At 41.6% G+C, this 22,310-nt stretch overlaps 1 protein-coding gene across 1 annotated transcript in view; it reads left to right on the forward strand.

The window, feature by feature from the left end:
• The window catches only part of trpm5 (transient receptor potential cation channel, subfamily M, member 5), a 193,679-nt gene extending 176,348 nt beyond the window's left edge, over nucleotides 1-17,331 (forward strand). Inside the window, exons 23-26 of the mRNA XM_051923602.1 lie at nucleotides 5,045-5,177; nucleotides 5,385-5,457; nucleotides 6,486-6,561; nucleotides 16,876-17,331. Of these exons, the coding sequence (XP_051779562.1) occupies nucleotides 5,045-5,177; nucleotides 5,385-5,457; nucleotides 6,486-6,561; nucleotides 16,876-16,967 (374 nt within the window). The 3' untranslated portion in view covers nucleotides 16,968-17,331. The remainder of the gene's footprint in view (nucleotides 1-5,044; nucleotides 5,178-5,384; nucleotides 5,458-6,485; nucleotides 6,562-16,875) is intronic.
• The last annotated feature ends 4,979 nt before the right edge of the window (nucleotides 17,332-22,310 follow it).

Here is a 22,310-nt window from a genome sequence, read left to right on the forward strand (position 1 = left end):
CTGTCCTGTTGGGTTCCATCGGTGCCGCCAGGGGGTGCTGAAGGGACTTGTGTGCCCTACTTTGTTGTGCACCAGCATCACCCAGAAATGCTTTCGAGCCACAGTCTCAGGGCACTAGAAGTACAGTACTTCCAGGGATTACGTAAAAGGAGATGCCTGCCTCAACTCTGGGAGCCAGAGTCTGAAGGAGATAGATGAAGCTTGCTGGTGGAGTGGAGGAGGTTGAGAGAGAGAAAAGACGACAGAGTTATAGAGAGCTATGGTCCTTAAAAACTGTACTGGTGGTCGTGGTGTGGGAAATGCTTGCTGAGAGAAGAGTTTCCCACAATAAAAGCCTTTCTGTTTGAAGAACTTGTATCCAAGCCTTTGTGTTGGGTGTTTGGGGAGCTGCAGCAGCCCCCTGGTGACTACGCTGATAACTCCAGAAATAACTAACAATATTTTAGCAAAAAATCACGCGTTTTGCACATTTTGAGCATATGACCCGACAACTGACACATTGATTATGTGACATGAGATTCTTTTTTTTTTCTTTTTCTCATGGGTGGCTTTCACATCATTTGCCATTATACATCACTGATCACTGTTGGCTTCTATTATATCATAAACTTTTTTCTCCCCATTTCATATGAAAACATGGGAGTAAAAATTTTTCTGAGCCACCACTACAAACTATATGGGGTAAGAAAGAAATATAAAAAATCATTTTTGGGTGGAGCTGCGGTGGGTTGGCACCCTGCCCGGGATTGGTCCCTGCCTTGTGCCCTGTGTTGGCTGGGATTGGCTCCAGCAGACCCCCGTGACCCTGTGTTCGGATTCCGCGGGTTGGAAAATGGATGGATGGATTTTTGGGTGGAGTGTTCCTTTAAGCCAGTGATGCATTGAATTCCACTCCTTGTTTTCCTGCTCAAACATTAAAATGAATATTTTGTATTTAACAGACACATTTTTCAAAGAAACATAGCAAAAATTGAAAATGGAAGAAACAATCACAAATCTCAAAGTTGCCAAATGTATATTTAAATATTATTAACCTCAATTAATAAATTAACCCTGACTGAGCTCTTAATCCAAACATTACCAAATCACCTGGAGCAGCCAAAATGAAACCCAAAAACATGAAAAATTCAAAACATGCTGAAAATCAGAATAAACAATCGTTTTCATTTCGAGAATTATGAACCTACAAAACGTCATAGGGAGCATGATGATTTTGAACAGTTTTTAAATTGTATGTATTTTCTCCATTTTCTACCACCTTGTAGGAGATGTTGACTGTTTCTTCTATTGCTTTGTTATTTTCAATTGCTCAAATTGTCTTGGTGTTCTCCCATCTTGCTTTCTCATAGCCATCACCATTTTGATCGGTATTTGTGTCTTGTTGCTAGCTGTATTGCTACCATGGGACAAACTAGGTGTCTTTTGTCTAACTTTTTAGAGCATTAGAACAATATAGATGAGTAGAGGCCATTCAGTCCAACAAAGCTGGCCAGTCCTATACGCTTAAAAAAAAAGTTAGCTTAGAATTTTCAGAGGAAGGACTAGAAGATGGAATGTAGTCAAGAGGAAGGTAAGGGTCAAAATAAAAGAGGAATCGGAAAGTACACCTAATCCTAAACTCTAAACAGAACTCTTAGTCATCACTTCTAGACAAATCTCTAACCCATGTCTTTGAAACTGAAAAGCAACATGCAGATATTTGTTTAATATCCATAGCCTTGGACAACCTAGAAGTTCACAATGCTGACCTTTATGCTGTCATGATAATGATGTCATTCACCTCAAATATCCTGCCATCCAAACATGATAATGCCATGAGAGCACTACAGAAAAAACAAAATGGTGGCACACCTGAAAACAAAGTGGTGTTGCGCAACATCTCGGGGTCAAATTTGATACCGTTTTGTGTATGAAACCAGCAACAGAAAAAGAAAAGACAAATTTGAAACATTTATACAGATTCTAAATACGTTTTACCATGCCGTGTCTTTCTGGTCAGTTTTGACCCATCATTAATAGAGAAGCATCGATCAAAACAGAAAGGTGTGCATATGATGTTTATTGATTTGGAGAAGCTTATGATGGAGTGCCACGTCAAGAGGTCTAAAAGGAGGACCAGAGAAGTATGTGAGGATTGTCCAGGATATGTTTGAGGGAGCAAGGACTTGGGTTAAAAACAGTGTTAGGGGTCACGGACAAGATCCCAGGTAGAGGAGGTCTGCACCAGTCCAGACCTCTTTGATCTGGTCATGGATATATTGATTGGTGGGATAAAAGACCAATTCCCCTGCTGCAGGCTTTTCGCTGATGACATTGTATTGTGTAGCAGCAGAAAAGAGGAAGTGAAGAGTAAGTTGAGAGAATAGAGAAGGGTTTTGGAAGATGGAGGATTGAAGATAAATAGGGAGAAGACAGAATACCTGAGGTTCAATGAGGATCAGGATTCAGAAGTTAGCCTGCAGGGAGAGCTACTGACAAGAGTGAATAAACTTAAATATCTAGGATCAGTGGAAGCCGAAGATGTAAAATTAGATTCAGAGATAACCCATAGAATGCAATGTGGAGAGAATAATTTGAAGAAGGTAACAGGAGTATTGTGTGATTAGAGAATTAAGGTGAAGGTTATGGTTAGGTTAAAGATATGGTTTATAAGACAGTCATAAGAACAGCAGTGATGTATGGAGCTGAGATATGGGCCATAAAGAGAGAACAGGAAAAGAAGTAGGATGTGGCAGAAATGAGAATGTTGGGGAGGATGTGTGGAGTCACAAAAAAGTACAGAATAATAAATGAGGCAATCAGAGGTGCAGCAAAAGTGGGAGAGACATCTAAGAAAGTAGAGGAGAATAGGCTGGAGTGGTATGGACATGTCATGAGGAGGGTCAATAAATATGTGGACAAAACAGGGATGGGAATGGAAATACAGGGGAAGAGAAAAGCAAGGGAGGCCAAAGTAGAGGCGGATGGAAGAAGATCTGAAAGAAAAGTGTCTGACTGTGGAGGAGGACCAAGCTGTATGGAGAAGGTTGATCAAGCACGTAGACCCAACATAGAAGTGGGGAAAAGATGAAGAGAAAGAAGAAGAAGATTAACATTAATGGGTTTTTCACTGCATTTAGTATAGTTTATTTGCTCACAGCCCATTAAACATCCTAAATGTAATCTGTTCTAAAGGCTGTGAACATCAGTATTAGGGATTAAGATGGCCAATCAATGTAAAATATGTTTGAATAAAAATCTGACATCAGGGGTTCCTAAGAAATGGTGTTAGAATTGGGTCAAAAGAGACCCAGAAGGTACAGCATTAAGTCAGCATTTGAAGAAATGTTGAACGATATTAAAACTAAACCAAAAGTTAAAACTAATTGCAGAAGTAGACTCTACATAACAATAAATACATAAACAGACCATAAACCCAAATAAGACGTCAGGCGATCATAACAGTCATGATGTGTGATGTTACTCTTGCCTCCCTCTCTTCAGCAAATCTGGGCCTTAACTATCTATCATATAGTGCCTTTCACATCTATCTATGGCAAAAGAAGGACAAGACAACGATAAGAGAGTTGGCATGCCCACCTGGTGACCCTGTATAACTGAACGTTTTTCCAAAACAAAATAACATGCAATTAATTGTAGGAACATCTTTTCAAATGCAAGTTCAAACTGAACTAACAAGATGGTGGAGCCTCCGGTTTTCAGTCCTTCTGACAGGAAGAACTGGGTCCAGGTGGATGAACATCGGAACTGACGCAAGAAGTGTTATAGCCATCCATCATCTAGTCTGCGGAGGTAGGAAGAGAAAAGGCATTAGGACAGCACCAGCCCCTGGAGCAGTGGTAGAATTACAGTCGCTAGAATCCTTCAGCTGTCCCATAGGCCCAACTGTGGTTTAGGGCTCTCTGGCCCATCCATCCATCCATTTTCCAACCCGCTGAATCTGAACACAGGGTCACGGAGGTCTGCTGGAGCCAATCCCAGCCAACACAGGGCACAAGGCAGGAACCAATCCCGGGCAGGGTGCCAACCCACCGCAGGGTTCTCTGGCCACCAAATTTAAAATAAAATAGGTTTTCTACCAAGCAGACGGCCAGAAAATCTTGTCGACTATGCCACTGTGACCACAAGAGGGGGCCAGAGAGCCCTAATCCAGAATCCCAGAAATATACCACACATATAATAGAATAAAAGACTTTCACTCCTTTTCAGACACCTTCTCACAATCCTCTTGTCTAATCACAGCAATAATAATAATAAAAACAAGCCACCAACTATCCAATAAATGATCTCTTGGGTCTTCTTATCCTTCTTTGCCTCCTCTGAGTATTGCTCACTGTCTCCCGACTCGAACTCGCCCATCTGTAGCAGCAGGCTTCCTTTGATGTCGGACCCAGGAATGCTTCCAGTATCATTCTGTCCCCTCTAGGGAGCACTTCTGGGTCATAAACAAAGTAAAGTGGACTCCCCCAACAGTGCCCTCTACTGATCCCAAGTGACCATTACACCCTTGCAGGTGTCCCAAATGGGCTCTTACATGAGGATCACTACCACCTAGCGTATAGGGAATGGACCCACTCCCAATTTACGACTTCCTCTGGTCCCTCCATTATTTAATACTGGCTGGGCACGATATAATCTTTCCTCCCAGCTAGCCAATGACGTTTCTCTTAGGCCTCCCATCCAGGTAATAATTTATACTCTCTCCTGGCTGGAATACCTGTTCATATGCAAAACTGTACAAGAAGATTAAGGATGAATGGACAGCTGAGGCCACCAGAGGGTACTCTCTTAGGAATGGGGTAGGCCTCATCCCAGAAGTGATTCTCTGGTGGGTTACAGACATGAACCTCAGCTGCTAATACTAAAACAGTAATATTCTTACTACCATTGTTTGAATAAACATGGGGGTGAGTCAGGAGTGTTGTTTTACATACTGTCTATAGGGAAGGTTGGATGAGCCACATTTGCTTTCACAACATTCCTTCCTGGAATGTCGTTTGTTTTTCTGTCCTCTTATTGCATTCTGTTTGTCTTTTCTCTTAAGAGCGTGACTTACCTGAAGCTGGTGACCAAAAGCTGATGACATGGGAGACTGTACAGAAGGAAAATTACTTGGCCAGACTTGAGAAAAAGAAACGTGAAAGCAGTGAACAAAGACTCAAGAAAACCTCAAACAAGTAAGAAGAGTCACTAATACAACAACCAACTATGAAGGGTGAACGCTTATGTTATGCAAAAATAGACCGCAACAATAATAACAATAAAATCAAAGAGACAATTGAGTGACTGAAGCTATGCAGAGGAGCACAGTCCTGCTTGCATGGCAGGAGACTTGAAATGCTTCACTGAGAGTGAAACTCCTTTGCTTATTTTGTTATTTGCAGAGTTGATGCCCTTCTGAAAATCTTCTCGGGATTCAAGCAGCAAGAAAAACGTCTGGTGAGGGTGGAGACGCAGGTAAGAAATCTGATTTAAGCAGAGGGTTTGGGCTGTTGCCTTCAAACTTACAAATGAATTAACAGTCAAGGAGGGCCATTAAAGTTGTAAAAATTAGTTGGGTCTTCTACCAGTGGCATCTTCCAAGAATCAAAAAATGTACCGAATATTGTATGTACATTATTCATTAAATATAAACATACAATTAAACCACATAAATGAGTAGCAAACAACAAATAAATTATGATGTATTAATGAAATAAGCGAAAGGTTAACAGAATTATAAAACAAATGAAATGTTAAACATTCATAATAGCTACTGCATTCACTATGTATCATGTGGCATAAAAGAAGTTAGAAAATGTTAACATTGTAATAAGGAATCACGTGTAAGAATTGAAATGAGGAGACAAAATGACCAGAAGATGACTATGTGATCTTAGAAACATCTAAAGAGAGTAACCAGGTCAGGACTGAAAGAGGCAAAATGACCAGTTGTCACGCGTCTGCTTGGGAGGAAGCTTAAGGGCTCTTGAGATGGTAACTACCTGTAAAACCAGGGGCTGGTGCTGTGGTCTAATGCCTTCTGGAGAACAGAAGATTGACGGCCATTGAGGTAAAACTGAAACAGTAAATTGACGCGTAGTTGAGGTTGAACAGATAGTTTCTCTCTTTTAAGGATGGTGAGTTTGCAAGTTGACCCTGAAATAGTTACAGTATGTGCAGGGTGGGCTGTTATTCTACTGTTTCGTCTTTTCTTTGTCTTCCACAGATCTATGCAGATCTTTTGAGTCCTTTGACTTCTTCAAAATTGTCAGGTGTTGATTAAAGAAACCAGGTGCACAAATAGATTAGAAAGAAGAACTCAGTGACCCCCAGTGATTTAATTCTGGTCATGACACACCAAACATGGAGTAGAATTCAGTCTTCAGTTAGGGAATCCCACCACAGAGGGCTTCTACTGTGTGGAGATGCAATGCAATACAGGGTGCAAAATGGGATTTGTTAGTTTGCTTACTGAACTTTCATTCTTTATTCTTGGATTTTAGCTAAGATATTGCAGTGAAGTGCTGACCTGGCTCATGGAGGGCTTCAACACCAAACGACTGCCTTCTGTCTACTCAGGTATGGCTTTGTTACTGAAAAGAAAAACAGATTTAGGATAAACCTGTCATATACAGTACATAAGTAGAGCGGCGTGTCATACAGTATATAGCAGGCAGTGTGGTGTAGAAGTTAAGGCTTTGGACTTCAAACATTGAGGGTGTGGGTTCAAATCCTGCTGCTGACGCTGTGTGACCCTCGGCACGTCACTTTGCCGGCCTGCAAAAACTAAAGAAATGGAACCAAGTGTATCTCAGATGTTGAAAGCTGCTTTGGATAAAGGTGTGAGTCAAATAACGACAAGGAAATAGATAAGCATGTTAGAGCAGAGTATTATCATTATGTTTGTTTGTAATTCACTTCAGTGATCAGACATCAATAATCTATCTATCTATCATATAGTGCCCTTCATATCTATCTATCTATAATGGTGCCTATCCTATTTATCTATCATACTGTAGAACCTTTCATATCTATTTATGCAGAAATTATATAACACCCTTCATAACTATCTAACTTATAGTGCCTTTCATATCTATTTATTTATCTATAATATAATGCTTTTCATTAAAACATTAGATCAATTGTGATAAATGAACCGGCCATTCAGGCCAACAAAATCTTCTGTCACATTCACCCAGGTAATTCTAAATGAGAGAAAAGAAATGAGATATTACATTTAGGACAAAGTGCTGTTAAAAGCAACATCAGTCCAGTCGCTGAGGACTCAAACACTAGAACTCCATTACAGCAACACACCAATTTAATTTAACCTATTTTCCTGACATATTTGCCAGTGAGTAGAAAGAAAGAAAGAAAGAAAGAAAGAAAGAAAGAAAGAAAGAAAGAAAGAAAGAAAGAAAGAAAGAAAGAAAGAAAGAAAGAAAGAGCTGAACTGAATTGAATTGAATTTTGAACTGAACTTTATTCATCAATACTCAACAAATTATTTATAATATCGGAAGTAAAGCAAACAAAGAAAACCTCGACTCACCCCAAAAAGAAAACCATGCTTAATTCATTTGTCAAATAAGAAAAATCAATTAATTATCTTCAGGTTTACAAAATGCCTCATGAACACCATTTTTCCTCAAATGAATTCATATTTGTAGTCATTCTGTAGAATTTATATTCCAAATACACCCTGGCTATTACAAGTCCATGAAATATTCTTATCATGTCACGTTGTTCAATTGACTTCACTTTCTCTTGTCTGAATTTAGAAATGCCCAGCTTGGCCCATCCAATGAGGAAATTACCAATCTGACATTCATCTCAATTATTCTTATTTCCATTAATACCATAAATAAGTACTTTGAGATGTAGGAATTAACAGTGAAAGAAAGAAAGAAAGAAAGAAAGAAAGAAAGAAAGAAAGAAAGAAAGAAAGAAAGAAAGAAAGAAAGAAAAAGAAAGAAAGAAAGAAAGAAAGAAAGAAAAAGAAAGAAAGAAAGAAAGACTTAAGGTGGCATAGTTCTTCATTTACTACTGATACTGACCTCTTCTGTCCTATTTAAGTTGTTTACTTTTTATTTGAACCAAAATAATATTCCTTTGTGAATACCAAAGTTTCCATGTCATGACAGAACCAAATGACAATATATTCCTGGTTAATACTCTGATTTATCTAGCGTTTGTGTGACATACTGTAAGTGATGGAAATGCTTTCTGTGACATTCTGTACCTCTCTAGCTGCTATGCATATCTATCTATCTATCTATCTATCTAAGTATCTAATAATGCCTTTTATATCTATTTATCTATCTAATAGTGCCTTTCATGTCTATCTATCCATGATATAGTGCATTTCTTATCTATCTATCTATTATATACTACCTTTCCTATAAATCTATCATATAGTGCCTTTCATGTCATCTGTAAAATGAAAATTCCGGACAATGTGTCATGGTGGCCTCCCAGGCTGGGCTCTGATTTTTCTCCCACATCCCATGCACGTGCACGTCAGTGTAACCCGCTGCCCTCAGTTACCTCAGCGTGATGGCCTTTTTGAGTCGCCACATTCTCCCTGAACACACCAGAGATGAGTACTCCATGAACGCGTGACTCTATTGTGTGAATGAATGTGGGTCCGTGCGCGAGTCTGCTGTGCGGTGGGCTGGTTTCCCATCCAGAGCGTTTTCCAGACTTGTGCCCAGCAATACTGAGACAGACCTCCTGTATTTGAACCAACAAATTCAGAGTATGAATGATGGGGTGAACTAAATTGAGCAGATGTGGTGCTTAGTGCGGCTCCTTCAAAGCTCCTCAAATCCTTACCTTCCACATCCAAAGCTGGTCCTGTTAGCTTAACTGCCATTTCCAAATTGGCCTTGTCTGAGTGAAAGTGGGTGTGTATGTGAGTGTGCCCTACGGTGGACTCCATACCACCAGGGGGCGCTCTAGCCTCAGCACATTTAAACTGGAATGATGGAGCACAAAAATGGAGGAAGGTGAGTGGTCATCTAAATTTGGTACTCTTTGTATTCTCCTGTCATTTTGATGTTTCCCATCATTACCTGATCCAGAGAAATATTTAATGGATAAGTTTAGAATTTTTCAAGTCCAAGTTATTTCTTCATAATCATAGTACCAGCCTGGTCATCCTTTTTAATCTCAAACAAGAAGAACGCTCGATGGGTATACAGATAATGCAAACAGAAGAAAGAGGAGTCTTTTTGACTTCCTTTACAGAAATCGGCTCTGTAGAGATGGTCGTCTTCGGGGGTCCGATCTGAGACCCCCGTTCTCTGGGGCCTGCACTCTTTTATAGTCCTCAGTGAGGTGACCAAAGACGCAGTGATGTTAGCAACTGCGCCCCCCTCTCACCCTTGGGTGGTATCGCCTACCTCTGATAAACCTGGGAGATGATCCCCCCATGTTCCATGCATGACTATATAAAAATTTACCACATACAATTGTGTCCTAAAGTTTTAAAAGACACCAACCTTGTTCTTGTGTTTTAAAGTGGAGGTGATGGAGCTTGGGGCCTAAATGTAAAAAGAAAAGCCTGAAAATGTCGCAGCAGAGGTTTAGATATAAGAAAACATTCCTTCCACATTTTTGATACAAGCTTGTAATAACAAAAGTAAATTAAAAGTAATCCATTTTATTACAAATTCCCGGTACTATTCTCTTGCGTTAAGGACACGTTTCCACAGGTGTGCACCCAATTCGCTAGCACTCCGTCACTTCAGGCTCCATATTATCCTACTTCTGCCTCTGCTGTTCTGTTTCTTCAAGGCTTATATTCCGCTATGCCCTGTAACTAGAGTGACCCGACGTCCCATCTTTAAACACTATGTCCTGTTTTATTGATTGCGTCATGAAATTTAACAAAACGTCCCGTGTTTTTAATCAGCCGGTCACTTAACAAATGCACATGAAACTCCAAGGGGGTGTGACACTAGAGGGCGCTGTCGCTCCTTAAAACCCCGCAGACAAACATTCAAGACACCAGGTAAAAGCACTATTAATATTTTTAATTTCTTTTCTTTATGATATTGTGCCACAGTAGACACCACACACGCCATAATAATCAATAATCCAATACAAATAATAAATCGATCCTCCTCTCCTCCCAGCAGCTCCATCACTCTACCTCCCAACTCCAGCTCTCTTGCTGGGTTTCCCATAGTCCTTTAAATAGTCCTCGACCCGGAAGTGCTCCTGTTCTTCAGTCCATGTGATTCAATAGCACTTCCAGGTCAGATGAAGACTTATATTTTTCTTCAGCCCGGAAGTGCTTTTGTTCTTCCGTCCCAGTGACTTGGGAGTACTTCTGGGCTATAGGGATAAATAAAAATCCCTGCGTCTCCCTGCAGTGTCACCCAATGGCACCACGGCACCCAGCAGGGCTGTGAAGCCGAACTACATCTCCCATGATGCTCTGCGGGAATCTGGGGACTCCATCTAGTGGCCTGGATGTGTTGGCCGGGATAAGCTGCCGGCTGTCTCTCTCACAGAGGGTACGATTAAATATATATTTTTAAAACCTACATGAAACTGCTACACTCATTAGATTAATAAATTATGTCATGGAATTTTGTAAACCTGGTCAGCCTACTTATAATAAATAGTCTTGCGGGGCCAGATATGATTCTCAGATGAGAATACACGTTGCAGGGTGACAACCCGTTAAAAAGTGTGTAGTGAGTAGTGGCGAAATCCTGCACTGCAAAGGTGACACCCACAGGGCTTCTTCCTAACACACCCGTCCCCCAGTTACTCCAGTCCATGCATTTTAAAACTGCTGCCGGGGTATCAGGGGGAAGAGCAAAAGATACAGAACAAAAGATCTGACGCTGAGAGAAAATAAAAAGCTGAATTTGCTGCTAGACATTCAGGAGCTCAGTAGCTGAAGGTAACTGAAACGTATCGATTCATTTGCTCATTTTGTTGTGACTGTAGAAACAGACAGACACACACAGGTAGACCACCGCAGCTACTGAGCTCCACACGTTTGAGAAGTGCCTCTTTCTGCTATGATATCTTTCAGTCATTTGAACTATTGGACTACTATATGATATCAAACCAGCAAATAGTGTTTAGATAAGCATTGTGGTACACGGATACACAACATGTTTAAGCAATGTGGCTGTTTTGCTTCGGCATGTTTACACTTCCGGTTAGACTGTAATATTTCATTTCTTTAGTTATTTGTTTAGATGTGCAGTGAGAAGGTGGATGTTGCGCAGGCTCATCTGTGCATCTACAGATTTGTTGATTCAGGTGTTTTGAGTCCTGAAGTCTGCGTCTCCTGCGGGTCTTTGTTATTAGCTCTCTTCACGGTACTCCTTTTGATGGATTGTGACACACCGTTTACTTCAAATGCATATTGTGCAGTTCATATTTTCATGAATATCGATGCCAGTTCTTTCAAGCTTACATCGACTCCTACACTATCTTCGTAACTGAACAACAGAGATCACGCACAGCACCTGTGACAACACTTCATTGACGTTTACCACTTGCCCGTTGAATGCCAATATATAATCTGATGCTACAGAAAGGTTTTTCCCTTGCATCAAGTTGTTTTTCCTTTTCTTTCACACGACACACATTTGTATGTCTAATGCAGCTTTATTTTTAGGAGACTTTGACTGTCGACAGTTGATCGTAATCAGAAGCTGGCTGTCTGTCGTACCAGGTTAGCGGGTTCACCATTGATCCTTGAAGTTCAAAGTCTCCGCCCCTACTTTGAGTGCCACCTTCATGAGGTGTTGGATTGGCTTAGACACAGTGACACTCAATGAGCCGTCTCGTGGTTGTCTCCAGACGTGATTATTATATGTCAGGCTTTAGCAAATGAGGATCTGCACAAAATTGTGCTGAGTGTCTGACATAGCGGCAGTATTGTCAGCGTGCCTTGTAATCAGCCGAGTACACATCTGAGTCAAGACGTCCACCGGCGCTGGTGGCACATCCATAGCTCGTATTATATGTGACGATGCGGGTTCTCTTCAGGCTCCCAACGTCCTAAAGGGGTCCTGAACCCAACACCGTCGATAATGTCACCGAGATGAGCTGACAAATGGGGACAAATCTCACATGAAGCCAGGGGATATATTCAAAAAGTGATAAAGTGCTTTTATTTAAAACGATAATCAAAACAAAAAATGCAAAAGTGCAGTGTCCAAAGTTCAATAAATAAATCCTTAAAACAAGTGCCCAGTGGGGATAAAAACCATCCAATAAATAAATCCTATAAAACTCGAAGTTAAAATGCAGAAGTTAAAAAGCAGTCTCTTTCTCGTTATTCTCCGACCCACCTCTGTCACTCTCTCCCCGACTCACCAATTGATCGCAGCCGGAAGAGACCAACAGCCACGAGCTCCTTCAGCTAACCTCTGTCTTGGCCCCCTTCCCGATGTCACTGCCAGACCGTCGAGGTCAGCTCTCCTCCCATGATCCTTCGCGCACCCGAAGTCACTCCTTAGGTCCCACAGGAGGAAAACTCTGCTCACCCCACTCCCTTGTTTTCAGTGGGGCAAACTAGCACCTAGAGTGCATCAGCTTAACGCTCCTTCGCGGGGCCCCAGCTCGTGGTGTCTCCACATTCCAGGTGGCCAGATCATAACCTCAAGTCTGCTGTTTTCCGTCCTTTAACCTTATGCTTTTTTTTTTTCCTCGATCCTTCCATTTCTCTCCCTACGATTTTTCTCCCCCTCTCTGGTGTCAATCCGTATACAGTGCATCCAGAAAGTATTCACAGCGCATCACTTTTTCCACCTTTTGTTATGTTACAGCCTTATTCCAAAATGGATTAAATTAATTTTTTTCCTCAGAATTCTACACACAACACCCCATAATGACAACGTGAAAAAAGTTTACTTGAGGTTTTTGCAGATTTATTAAAAATAAAAAAGTCTTGTTGAATATGATGCCACAAGCTTGGCACACCTGTCCTTGGCCAGTTTCGCCCATTCCTCTTTGCAGCACCTCTCAAGCTCCATCAAGTTGGATGGGAAGCATCGGTGCACAGCCATTTTAAGATCTCTCCAGAGATGTTCAATCAGATTCAAGTCTGGGCTCTGGCTGGGCCACTCAAGGACATTCACAGAGTTGTCCTGAAGACACTCCTTTGATATCTTGGCCGTGTGCTTAGGGTCGTTGTCCTGCTTAAAGATGAACCGTCGCCCCAGTCTGAGGTCAGGAGCGCTCTGGAGCAGGTTTTCATCCAGGATGTCTCTGTATATTGCTGCAGTCATCTTTCCCTTTATCCTGACTAGTCTCCCAGTTCCTGCCGCTGAAAAACATCCCCACAGCATGATGCTGCCACCACCATGCTTCACTGTAGGGATGATGCCAGGTTTCCTCCAAACATGACGCCTGGCATTCACACCAAAGAGTTCAATCTTTGTCTCATCAGACCAGAGAATTTTCTCTCTCATGGTCTGAGAGTCCTTCAGGTGCCTTTTGGCAAACTCCAGGCGGGCTGCCATGTGCCTTTTACTAAGGAGTGGCTTCCGTCTGGCCACTCTACCATACAGGCCTGATTGGTGGATTGCTGCAGAGATGGTTGTCCTTCTGGAAGGTTCTCCTCTCTCCACAGAGGACCTCTGGAGCTCTGACAGAGTGACCATTGGGTTCTTGGTCACCTCCCTGACTAAGGCCCGTCTCCCCCGATCGCTCAGTTTAGATGGCCGGTCCGCTCTAGGAAGAGTCCTGGTGGTTTCAAACTTCTTCCACTTATGGATGATGGAGGCCACTGTGCTCATTAGGACCCTCAAAGCAGCACACATTTTTCTGTAACCTTCCCCAGATTTTTGCCTCGAGACAATCCTGTCTCGGAAGTCTACAGACAATTCCTTTGACTTCATGCTTGGTTTGTGCTCTGACATGAACTGTCAACTGTGGGACCTTATATAGACAGGTGTGTGCCTTTCCAAATCCTGTCCAGTCAACTGAATTTACCACAGGTGGACTCCAATGAAGCTGCAGAAACATCTCAAGGATGATCAGGGGAAACAGGATGCACCTGAGCTCAATTTTGAGCTTCATGGCAAAGGCTGTGAATACTTATGTACATGTGCTTTCTCAATTTTTTTATTTTTAATAAATTTGCAAAAACCTCAAGTAAACTTTTTTCATGCTGTCATTATGGGGTGTTGTGTGTAGAATTCTGAGGAAAAAAATGAATTTAATCCATTTTGGAATAAGGCTGTAACATAACAAAATGTGGAAAAAGTGATGTGCTGTGAATACTTTCCGGATGTACTGTATATACTCACACATATCCCAGCGAGCCACTGTGAATCACAAACCGCGGGAAGAAATGAGGCAATCAAGAACGACCGCACCCACACGTGCAGGTGCGACGCACTCCAATTACCTCACCAACTCCTCGCGATTGTGCGATCGCGCCCACGGAGATCAGCACGGCTATATGGATTTTAAAAACCCGGCCTTTTTTGCAGAAGCCGCAGACACACTATACCACATTATATATTTTTTTTATGCCACTTGTAGTCAAATCACATTTTTTATATGCAATTTTGGCATATATACACATACAGACACAATGGTTTATCGAGAAATATGCAATTAAATCGGATTGTTTTTCCCCTAAACGGTATGTACTTTGCACTTATTACAGTCTGTGTTGTTACTTTACATGGCCTACGGAGTGCCAGTCTGCGGTGTGTTGTGTGCAGACACATTAAAAAAAATACAGAGAGAGTGAAAATGGTGGAGTGTGCGATCGAGCCGAACTGTGAAGAAACACATCAAAGCACCACAAACCAATCGTCAGATTTTTTTTTTGGTTACTGTTGTATTTCCATTTTTTACATTTCCATTTATTTGCTTGGCAGATGTTTTTAGCCAAAGTGATTTACAACAGAGGTAAACATATTCGAGTAACATTAGGCCTGGGCCTGTTTGTTCAGCAAGTGTAGTAGGACAGGTAACAAAAGTTGATTGCTACAAGAGAAGAGATGTAATAACTAATAAGGTTACAATCGTAGATTATAATCGATAAGGAAATGAAACTAAAACAACAAATAACCAACAATATAAAGGATCACAGAGCATAGGATATGGTAATAAAAAGACGGAGGACCGTGTTTTTGAGTGACTATTCATAATTAGTCAGTTTTACTGATGTCTAATCAAGCCCATAATGTGATGAGAGACCTGTGATTCATAGCAACTCAGCTTACCACACGTAGCGAGTGATCATAAGTGTGATGTTCTTTCTGTGATTATTCTCTAGACAGCAGTTCACATCTGGGCATTAACATTCAATAATGGCGATGGCCGTTCTTGGAGACGACTTTTCAAAGGGGGGGGGGGGGGGGGGGGGGTCAAATGTGGCCGATGAGCAGGGATGTGAAGCACACAGCCTTTTAAAATGGCAGAATCTCAGAAATAATGTTTTGCTTTTCTTTTTCTGAAAACAACATGGTTCTGCTGTTTTGCAATACGCGTCATCTCAAGATGCAGCTCAAAACTCGATGGCTCGAAAAATGTATGTGTTCAGTAAGTTTAAGGCTTTTGGACCCCGGCTCCATCACCTCCATATTAAAATACAAGGGTTACAAGTTAGGTATTTGATTTTGTTATTTTTTGATATACCGTATATACTTATGTATAAGTTGGGTCTTGAATCCCGAAAAATTGATCCTAAAATCAGACCCCGACTTATACGCCTGTTCAAAAATATGACACTTAAATTTCTTTATTTTTTACATCTTCTTGCTTCCTCCAATCTCACACCAGTTTCTCAAACACATCGAATTTTGTTGCAGCAGTGCAGTTACCAATTTCTTTCGCTACTTCAACGACGTTTAATTTCAAACCAGCTTCATATTTTCTTCTGATCAAACGATCCATCGTAGAAAAGAGATGCTGTTACAATAAAAGGTGTATGAGGGTGTGAGATACAAAAAACACTAAACAGTGCAAATGTTGCTTCGGAATAGTGCGGGTATCACCGTGTGGTCACAATAAAGAGAGAGAGACAGAAAGAGAGATGGAGAGGTTAGGAGCACACGCTGATACAGGGCATTGCCACACACACATACAAAGAATAGTTTGGGCATCACCGTGTGGTCAGGTAGGCACAATACACAAAAAAAGAGGAAGTGTGCTCCGTGGTTACTCTCTCAGGTGGGCGTTAGGAGATCATAATCTCTTGGACCAATAGTGTGAGTTTTCTGCATTTGACTTATACAACTGACATGATAAATTACCAGAAATTATATGGTAAAGTCAAGCCCTGGTTTATCTGCGGGAGAACTTAAACGCAAGTATAGATAGATAGATAGATAGATAGATAGATAGATAGATAGATAGATAGATAGATAGATAGATAGATAGATAGATAGATAGATACTTTATTAATCCCTGAGGGGAAATTGTCGTTTCACATGACCTTTTGGGGGCCAGAGTGCAGGCTCATTCATTGTTCAGCACTCCTGGAGTAATTTTCAGGCTAAGGGCCCAATTAGTGCCAGTGCCAGTGCACCCTAGGCCAACTTATTAGTGTGCCAACTGACTGTTTGGTAGCTAACCCATGCGGTTAGGTCCCCCCACATTATGATCTGCACCCAAGCTGAATGCCCAATTCACCTTAACGGTGGTGCCAGCCCTGGGCACAATGGCGTTTAATCCTTTCCGGCAGTAACTGGATTTGAAGCAACAACCTTCCAGATATCGGCGCAGATCCTTAGCCTCACAACCACCACTCCATTTTTGTAAAGCTTATAAAAAAATGTTTCACTTTAGGATGCAAATTTTATGTGGCAAATTACTATTTACTACGACAAACATAGGTCTGACTCCATTAATTGGCTTTAAGTGCCTTTTACCAAAATTTCATTTTGTTTCCTTTAGGTCTCCCTTATAGAGCCCGAGCAGAAGAAGCAAATGCGAATGAGCAGATAATGGATTTGGAACAAACAGATCTGAAGTACATCGACGACTAACGTCAAGGCCAGGATAAACGAAGAAATCAAACGAGCCAAAGCTGCTATGCACTGGTCTATCAAGGAAGCAGAGCTGAGGTGATCTGGTGCAATAGAAACGAGAACTGGAACAATAACTTCTACAATTCCACAAAAACACTGAGAACTGTAGGAATGGGAATTACCAAAGACACATGTACTCTGACCTGCTGTTGGCAAAATTCACCCTGTAAATGAAATAAAGGATTCTAGCAATAGTGAGTTATAGTAGCCACCACAAAATAGAGTAAAACCTTTGATTATCTGTGATTTAAATGGACATGTTTTCTAAAAAAAACAAAAAACAAGCAAAACCTAAATCAAGTGTAGTCTGTTTGGGATTTAGAGGAGGGAAATGTGGAAACCATCCATGCCTTCTCTTTATTTATAATTTAGGGGAACCGTTCCTGGATGAGATGCCATTTTGGTACATCACAGCACACAAACATCTACACTCATGTATAATGTACATGCTAATATTATGGACCCTCCATTACTCCCAATGGAATGTAACAGGAAAACCTGAGTGGCCAGAGAGACATCCATTCAGACCCCCAGGATGCCAGAGCCAGGAGACAGCAGTTGTAACCACTGTGCCTGGCACTGCCCAATGCAGAAATCGTGAATCAGCGATTGGTATTGAGAAGAGTCTGAGCTAACAAGTGTGTCTTTGCTACAGAAGTCGACAGAAGCAATATCTTATTAGATCAGATAAACATTTTAATCCCATAAGGGAAATTGAGACAGCTACTAAAAGAGCATAAAATGAGCACAAAGCCATTGGACCCGCACTGGCAGACAACATGCAGCATTACATTGGTGTCAGAAGTGGGATTAACTCAGGCAGGAAACGTAATAACAAATGAAAGAGTCACTTCAAGGAAAACATTTCAAGGCAGAGATGTATTTTTATCAGTTTTACAGAATGGCAACTGCACAAGCTGGATGTTGAGACATTTACAATAAACATGTCAGTAGTAGTAGGGTGTTGCACCGTGTTAGCTGTTAGAGATGTAATAAGAAGTCAAGCAAAATGACACCTTTTATTGGCTAACTAAAAAGATTACAATATGCAAGCTTTCGAGACAACTCAGGCTCCTTCTTCAGGCAAGATGTAATCATCATAGATGACAAAATTAAAATTTGACCAATACAGTATCTAACTTTGGTAATTTGAATGGCCTTCTGCACTTGATTAGTATCAAAATCCAATGAATTACCTTTAATAGTATAAATCAACCTCGTTTAATGATCCTTTAATATTCTGAGATTAGTATATAACCAGGCAAGATGTAATCAAATATGGAAGTCTGAAGAAGGGGTCTGAGTTGCCTCGAAAGCTTGCATGTTGTAATCTTTTTAGTTAGCCAATAAAAGGGGCCAGTGTGCTTGAGTTATCATTGCAATAAACATATCCTAAACCCCCGCTACGTGTACTGTATATCAATTAAAAATAATTGCACACAATAATAAGAAAAAATTTCTGAATCTATAGTAAAATTTTGTGTCTTGATCGGATGAGCAGGAATGCATTACAATCCCAAGAAAGTTGAAGTTCTTTCTCACGATGGAGGGCTGTGGTCAGTTCATAACCGTTGAAGAACTTGAGAAATGTTCTGACAGGAACAACAGAGCGTCTCCGTTTCTATTGGTTTAATGTGAAGAAAATATTATTGAGTCAGCTTACAATAATGTTAAAAATTGAGAGAACACTTGATGGACGTTCTCCTTTCACGTCTTGTCAATTCTGCTTGACCCAAGTTAGGAGCTGAGTAGAGATCTGAAGGGTGATGACACATAGAATGTTAAAGATATACGAATCATTTATGGAGAAGAGGCTGTTTGGACCGACACACTTTCTTATGTCTTGCTGACCTAATGTTTGCAGACTATCGTTGAGTCGATATCTGAGGCTCAACTTTTTAAAATAAAGTTATGAAAATAAGAAATGCTTGAAAATTTGACCCAACATGCCTTGTATATTTCTCATTGACCCAAGTTGGTTGCCGAACACTGAGTAGAGATTTGAATGTTGATTACTTCTAAAATGCTAAAATAGCCAAAATGCTTGTGGAAAAGAGGCCATTTGGTCCAACAAACTTTCTCATTTCTTATGACCTAATGTTTGCAGACTATCGATGATTTGATATCTGAAGGTCGATAGAAGCGATATATCGTTAGAATAGATAAACTGTATGAATCCCATATGGAAATTCAGAAAGCTACTAAAAGAGCATAAAATGGACATTGTGGCCTTCAGGGGGCTCTCGGCTCCCCAAACCTGAGACAGACCGACACAGGACACAAGTTCAGCAGCACATGTTTTTATTTTTTCTGTGGGAAATGCTTCCCAAATTGTTTCCCACTAATGCGGCACAGTTACACAAGCACAAATAAGCACTTTGTCTTTTCTTCTTTCTCTTTTTGTTCTTCATCTGCCTCCACTCCTCCTCCAGCAAGCGTTGTCCACCTCTTCCCGACTCTGGCTCCAGGAGCAGTGGCAGTGGGCTCCTTTCATGCCACACCTGGGAGCATTCCTGGTGGCCCATTGGCATGATTTGGAAATACTTCCAGGTGAGGCGAAGCCCAATGTAGTAGGGCTCTGGAGCTCCTGCAGCACCCACAGAATCCAAAAGGGCTGTGCCAAACTCTAATTTCCATGTTGCCCTGTGGGAGTCCGAGGTACTGCTGCAACTCAGGGGGGTTGCCATGTAACGTTCCAGGGGAGATGGACATGGCCTGCATGTGTTCCATCCCCGTGACCTTCCATTATGAAGGCATCACATCGAGGCAAGAGCCCTGGCTGTCCGTCATGACATGAATCCATTGGAACAGCACCGGCAGGCACTGTGAAGCACTACATTGGTGTCAGAAGTGGGATTAACTCAGGTGGGAATTTAACACCGGATTAAAGAGTCACTTCAAGGAGAAAGCAGAGATGTGTTCTTATGACCATTTTTTATGACCAAATGTTTACAGGCAATCAATAAGTCGATATCTGAAGGTCAACTTTTTATAACAATTTTAAGAATATAAGAAACGTTTATGAAAGTTCAACCCAATATGCTTTGTCATTTTTTATTTGCCCAAGTTGGTAGGCTAATGCTGAGTACAGTTTTGAACGTTGACTGCTTCTAAAACCTTAAAAATATGTGAAATGTTTGTGGAGATGGTCCAGCACACATTCTCATTTCCTACTGACCTAATGTTTGCAGGCTATAGTTGAACTGATAGTTGAAGGTCGACGGTTTATAATAATGTGAACAATACAGGAAACGCTTGATGAAAGCGGGCCATTCACTTTACACGCCTGTCATTTTTTAAGTTAGTGGGCTAACGCTGAGTGGAGACCAGAAGGTCATCAATTAGAAAAACACGGATCTGAACCGACACGACCGCACACACAACCTTCGGCATGTTGAAATGTTCATTTGTGCGGACTTATATCATCATTGTTATCTACATTATTTAAGTAAAATATAATATTGCTTTTTTATAATGGCTTAGTTTTTCTTGAGTAGATAATAGGATTTGATGTTTTATTATGATACATCTGTACATAAACATGTCAGCACTGTACATAGACAATCTAAAGCAGACATCTTGGATTTTATTACATTATGGCAGAGTTAAATTATGCTTTTGTTTGTTTGGAGTGGAATAAATAGCATTGGATGAATCATTCTGAAAGCTTAATATACCAATATTAAAAATATACCTCAAACCAAACTTATTTTCATTTATATACTTTATTAAAAAAAGAAACCGTGAACTTACCAAAGTAAGCTTTAAGATGTTTATGGACATGTTCTTGTGTTGCCCCAAAGACTGCAGCCACGGGCACCACCCCTGGTGGGACATCTAGTAGTTCAAAATCAAAGATGGACCTGGGCAAGTGAGCAGACAGCAACAGTGATAAGGGACCGAAAGTGCAAATTTATTTATAAACAAAAAAGAGGCAAAGAATAATCTGTTAAGGGGAATGTAGAGTCATCTGATGAGCAATGAATAAGCTCCATAAATAAATAATATAGTGCTCAAAAAATTAAAGGAACACTTTTTAATCCAAGTATAGCATCAAGTCACTGTAAATTCTGGGCTATTGATCTGGTCAGTTAAGTAGCAGAGGGGCTTGTTAATCAGTTTCAGCTGCTTTGGTGCACTAGAGGGGCAACAATGAGACGACCCCCAAAACAGGAATGAATGGTTTAACAGATGGAGGCCACTAACATTTTTCCCTCCTCATCTGTTTTTTCACTGGTTTTGCATTTGGCTACGGTTAGTGTCACTACTGGTAGCATGAGGCGATACCTGGGCCCTACAGAGCTGGCACAGGTAGTCCAACTTCTCCATTAATATGTGGCATTGCCAGAAGGTTTGCTGTGTCTCCCAGCACAGTCTCAAGGGCATGGAGGAGATTCCAGGAGACAGGCAGTTACTCATGGAGAGCTGGACAGGGCACCTCGTAGAAGGTCCTTAACCTATCAGTAGGACTGGTATCTCTTCCTTTGGGCAAAGAGGAACAAGATGAGCACTGCCAGAGCCTACAAAATGACCTCCAGCAGGCCACTGGTGTGAATGTCTCTGACCAGACTTCACGAGGGCGGCCTGAGGGTCCGATGTCCTCTAGTGGGCCCTGTGCTGGCTGCACAGCTCCGTGGAGCTCGATTGGCATTTGCCATAGAATACCAGAATTGGCAGGTCCACCACTGGCGCCCTGTGCTTTTCAAGAGCAGGTTCACCCTGAGCACATGTGACAGACGTGAAAGGGTCTGGAGAAGCCGTGGAGAACGTTATGCTGCCTGTAACATCGTTCAGCATGACTGGTTTGGTGGTGGGTCAGTGATGGTCTGGGGAGGCACATCCATTGAGGAATGCACAGACCTCTACAGACTAGACAGTGGCACCTTGACTGCCATTAGGTATTGGGATGAAATCCTTGGACCCATTGTCAGACCCTGTGCTGGTGCAGTGGCTCCTGGGTTCCTCCTGGTGCACGACAATGCCCGGCCTCATATGATGAGAGTATGCAGACAGTTCCTGGCGGAAGAAGGAATCGATACCATCGACTGGCCCCATACTCACTCGCTTGACCTCAATCCAATAGAACACCTCTGGGTGTGACATTATGTTTTGGTCCATCCGATGCCGCCAGGTTGCACCTCAGTCTGTCCTGGAGCTCAGCGATGCCCTGGTCCAGATCTGGGAGGAGATCCCCCAGGACACCATCCGTCGTCTCATTAGGAGCATGCCCCCCACCCCCGTGATGTTGTCAGGCATGTACACAAGCACATGGGGGCCACACAAACTACTGAGTAAGATTTG

This window comes from Erpetoichthys calabaricus, chromosome 2 (assembly GCF_900747795.2).
Source record: "Erpetoichthys calabaricus chromosome 2, fErpCal1.3, whole genome shotgun sequence".
In the NCBI taxonomy this organism is placed as follows: Eukaryota; Metazoa; Chordata; class Cladistia; order Polypteriformes; family Polypteridae; genus Erpetoichthys; species Erpetoichthys calabaricus.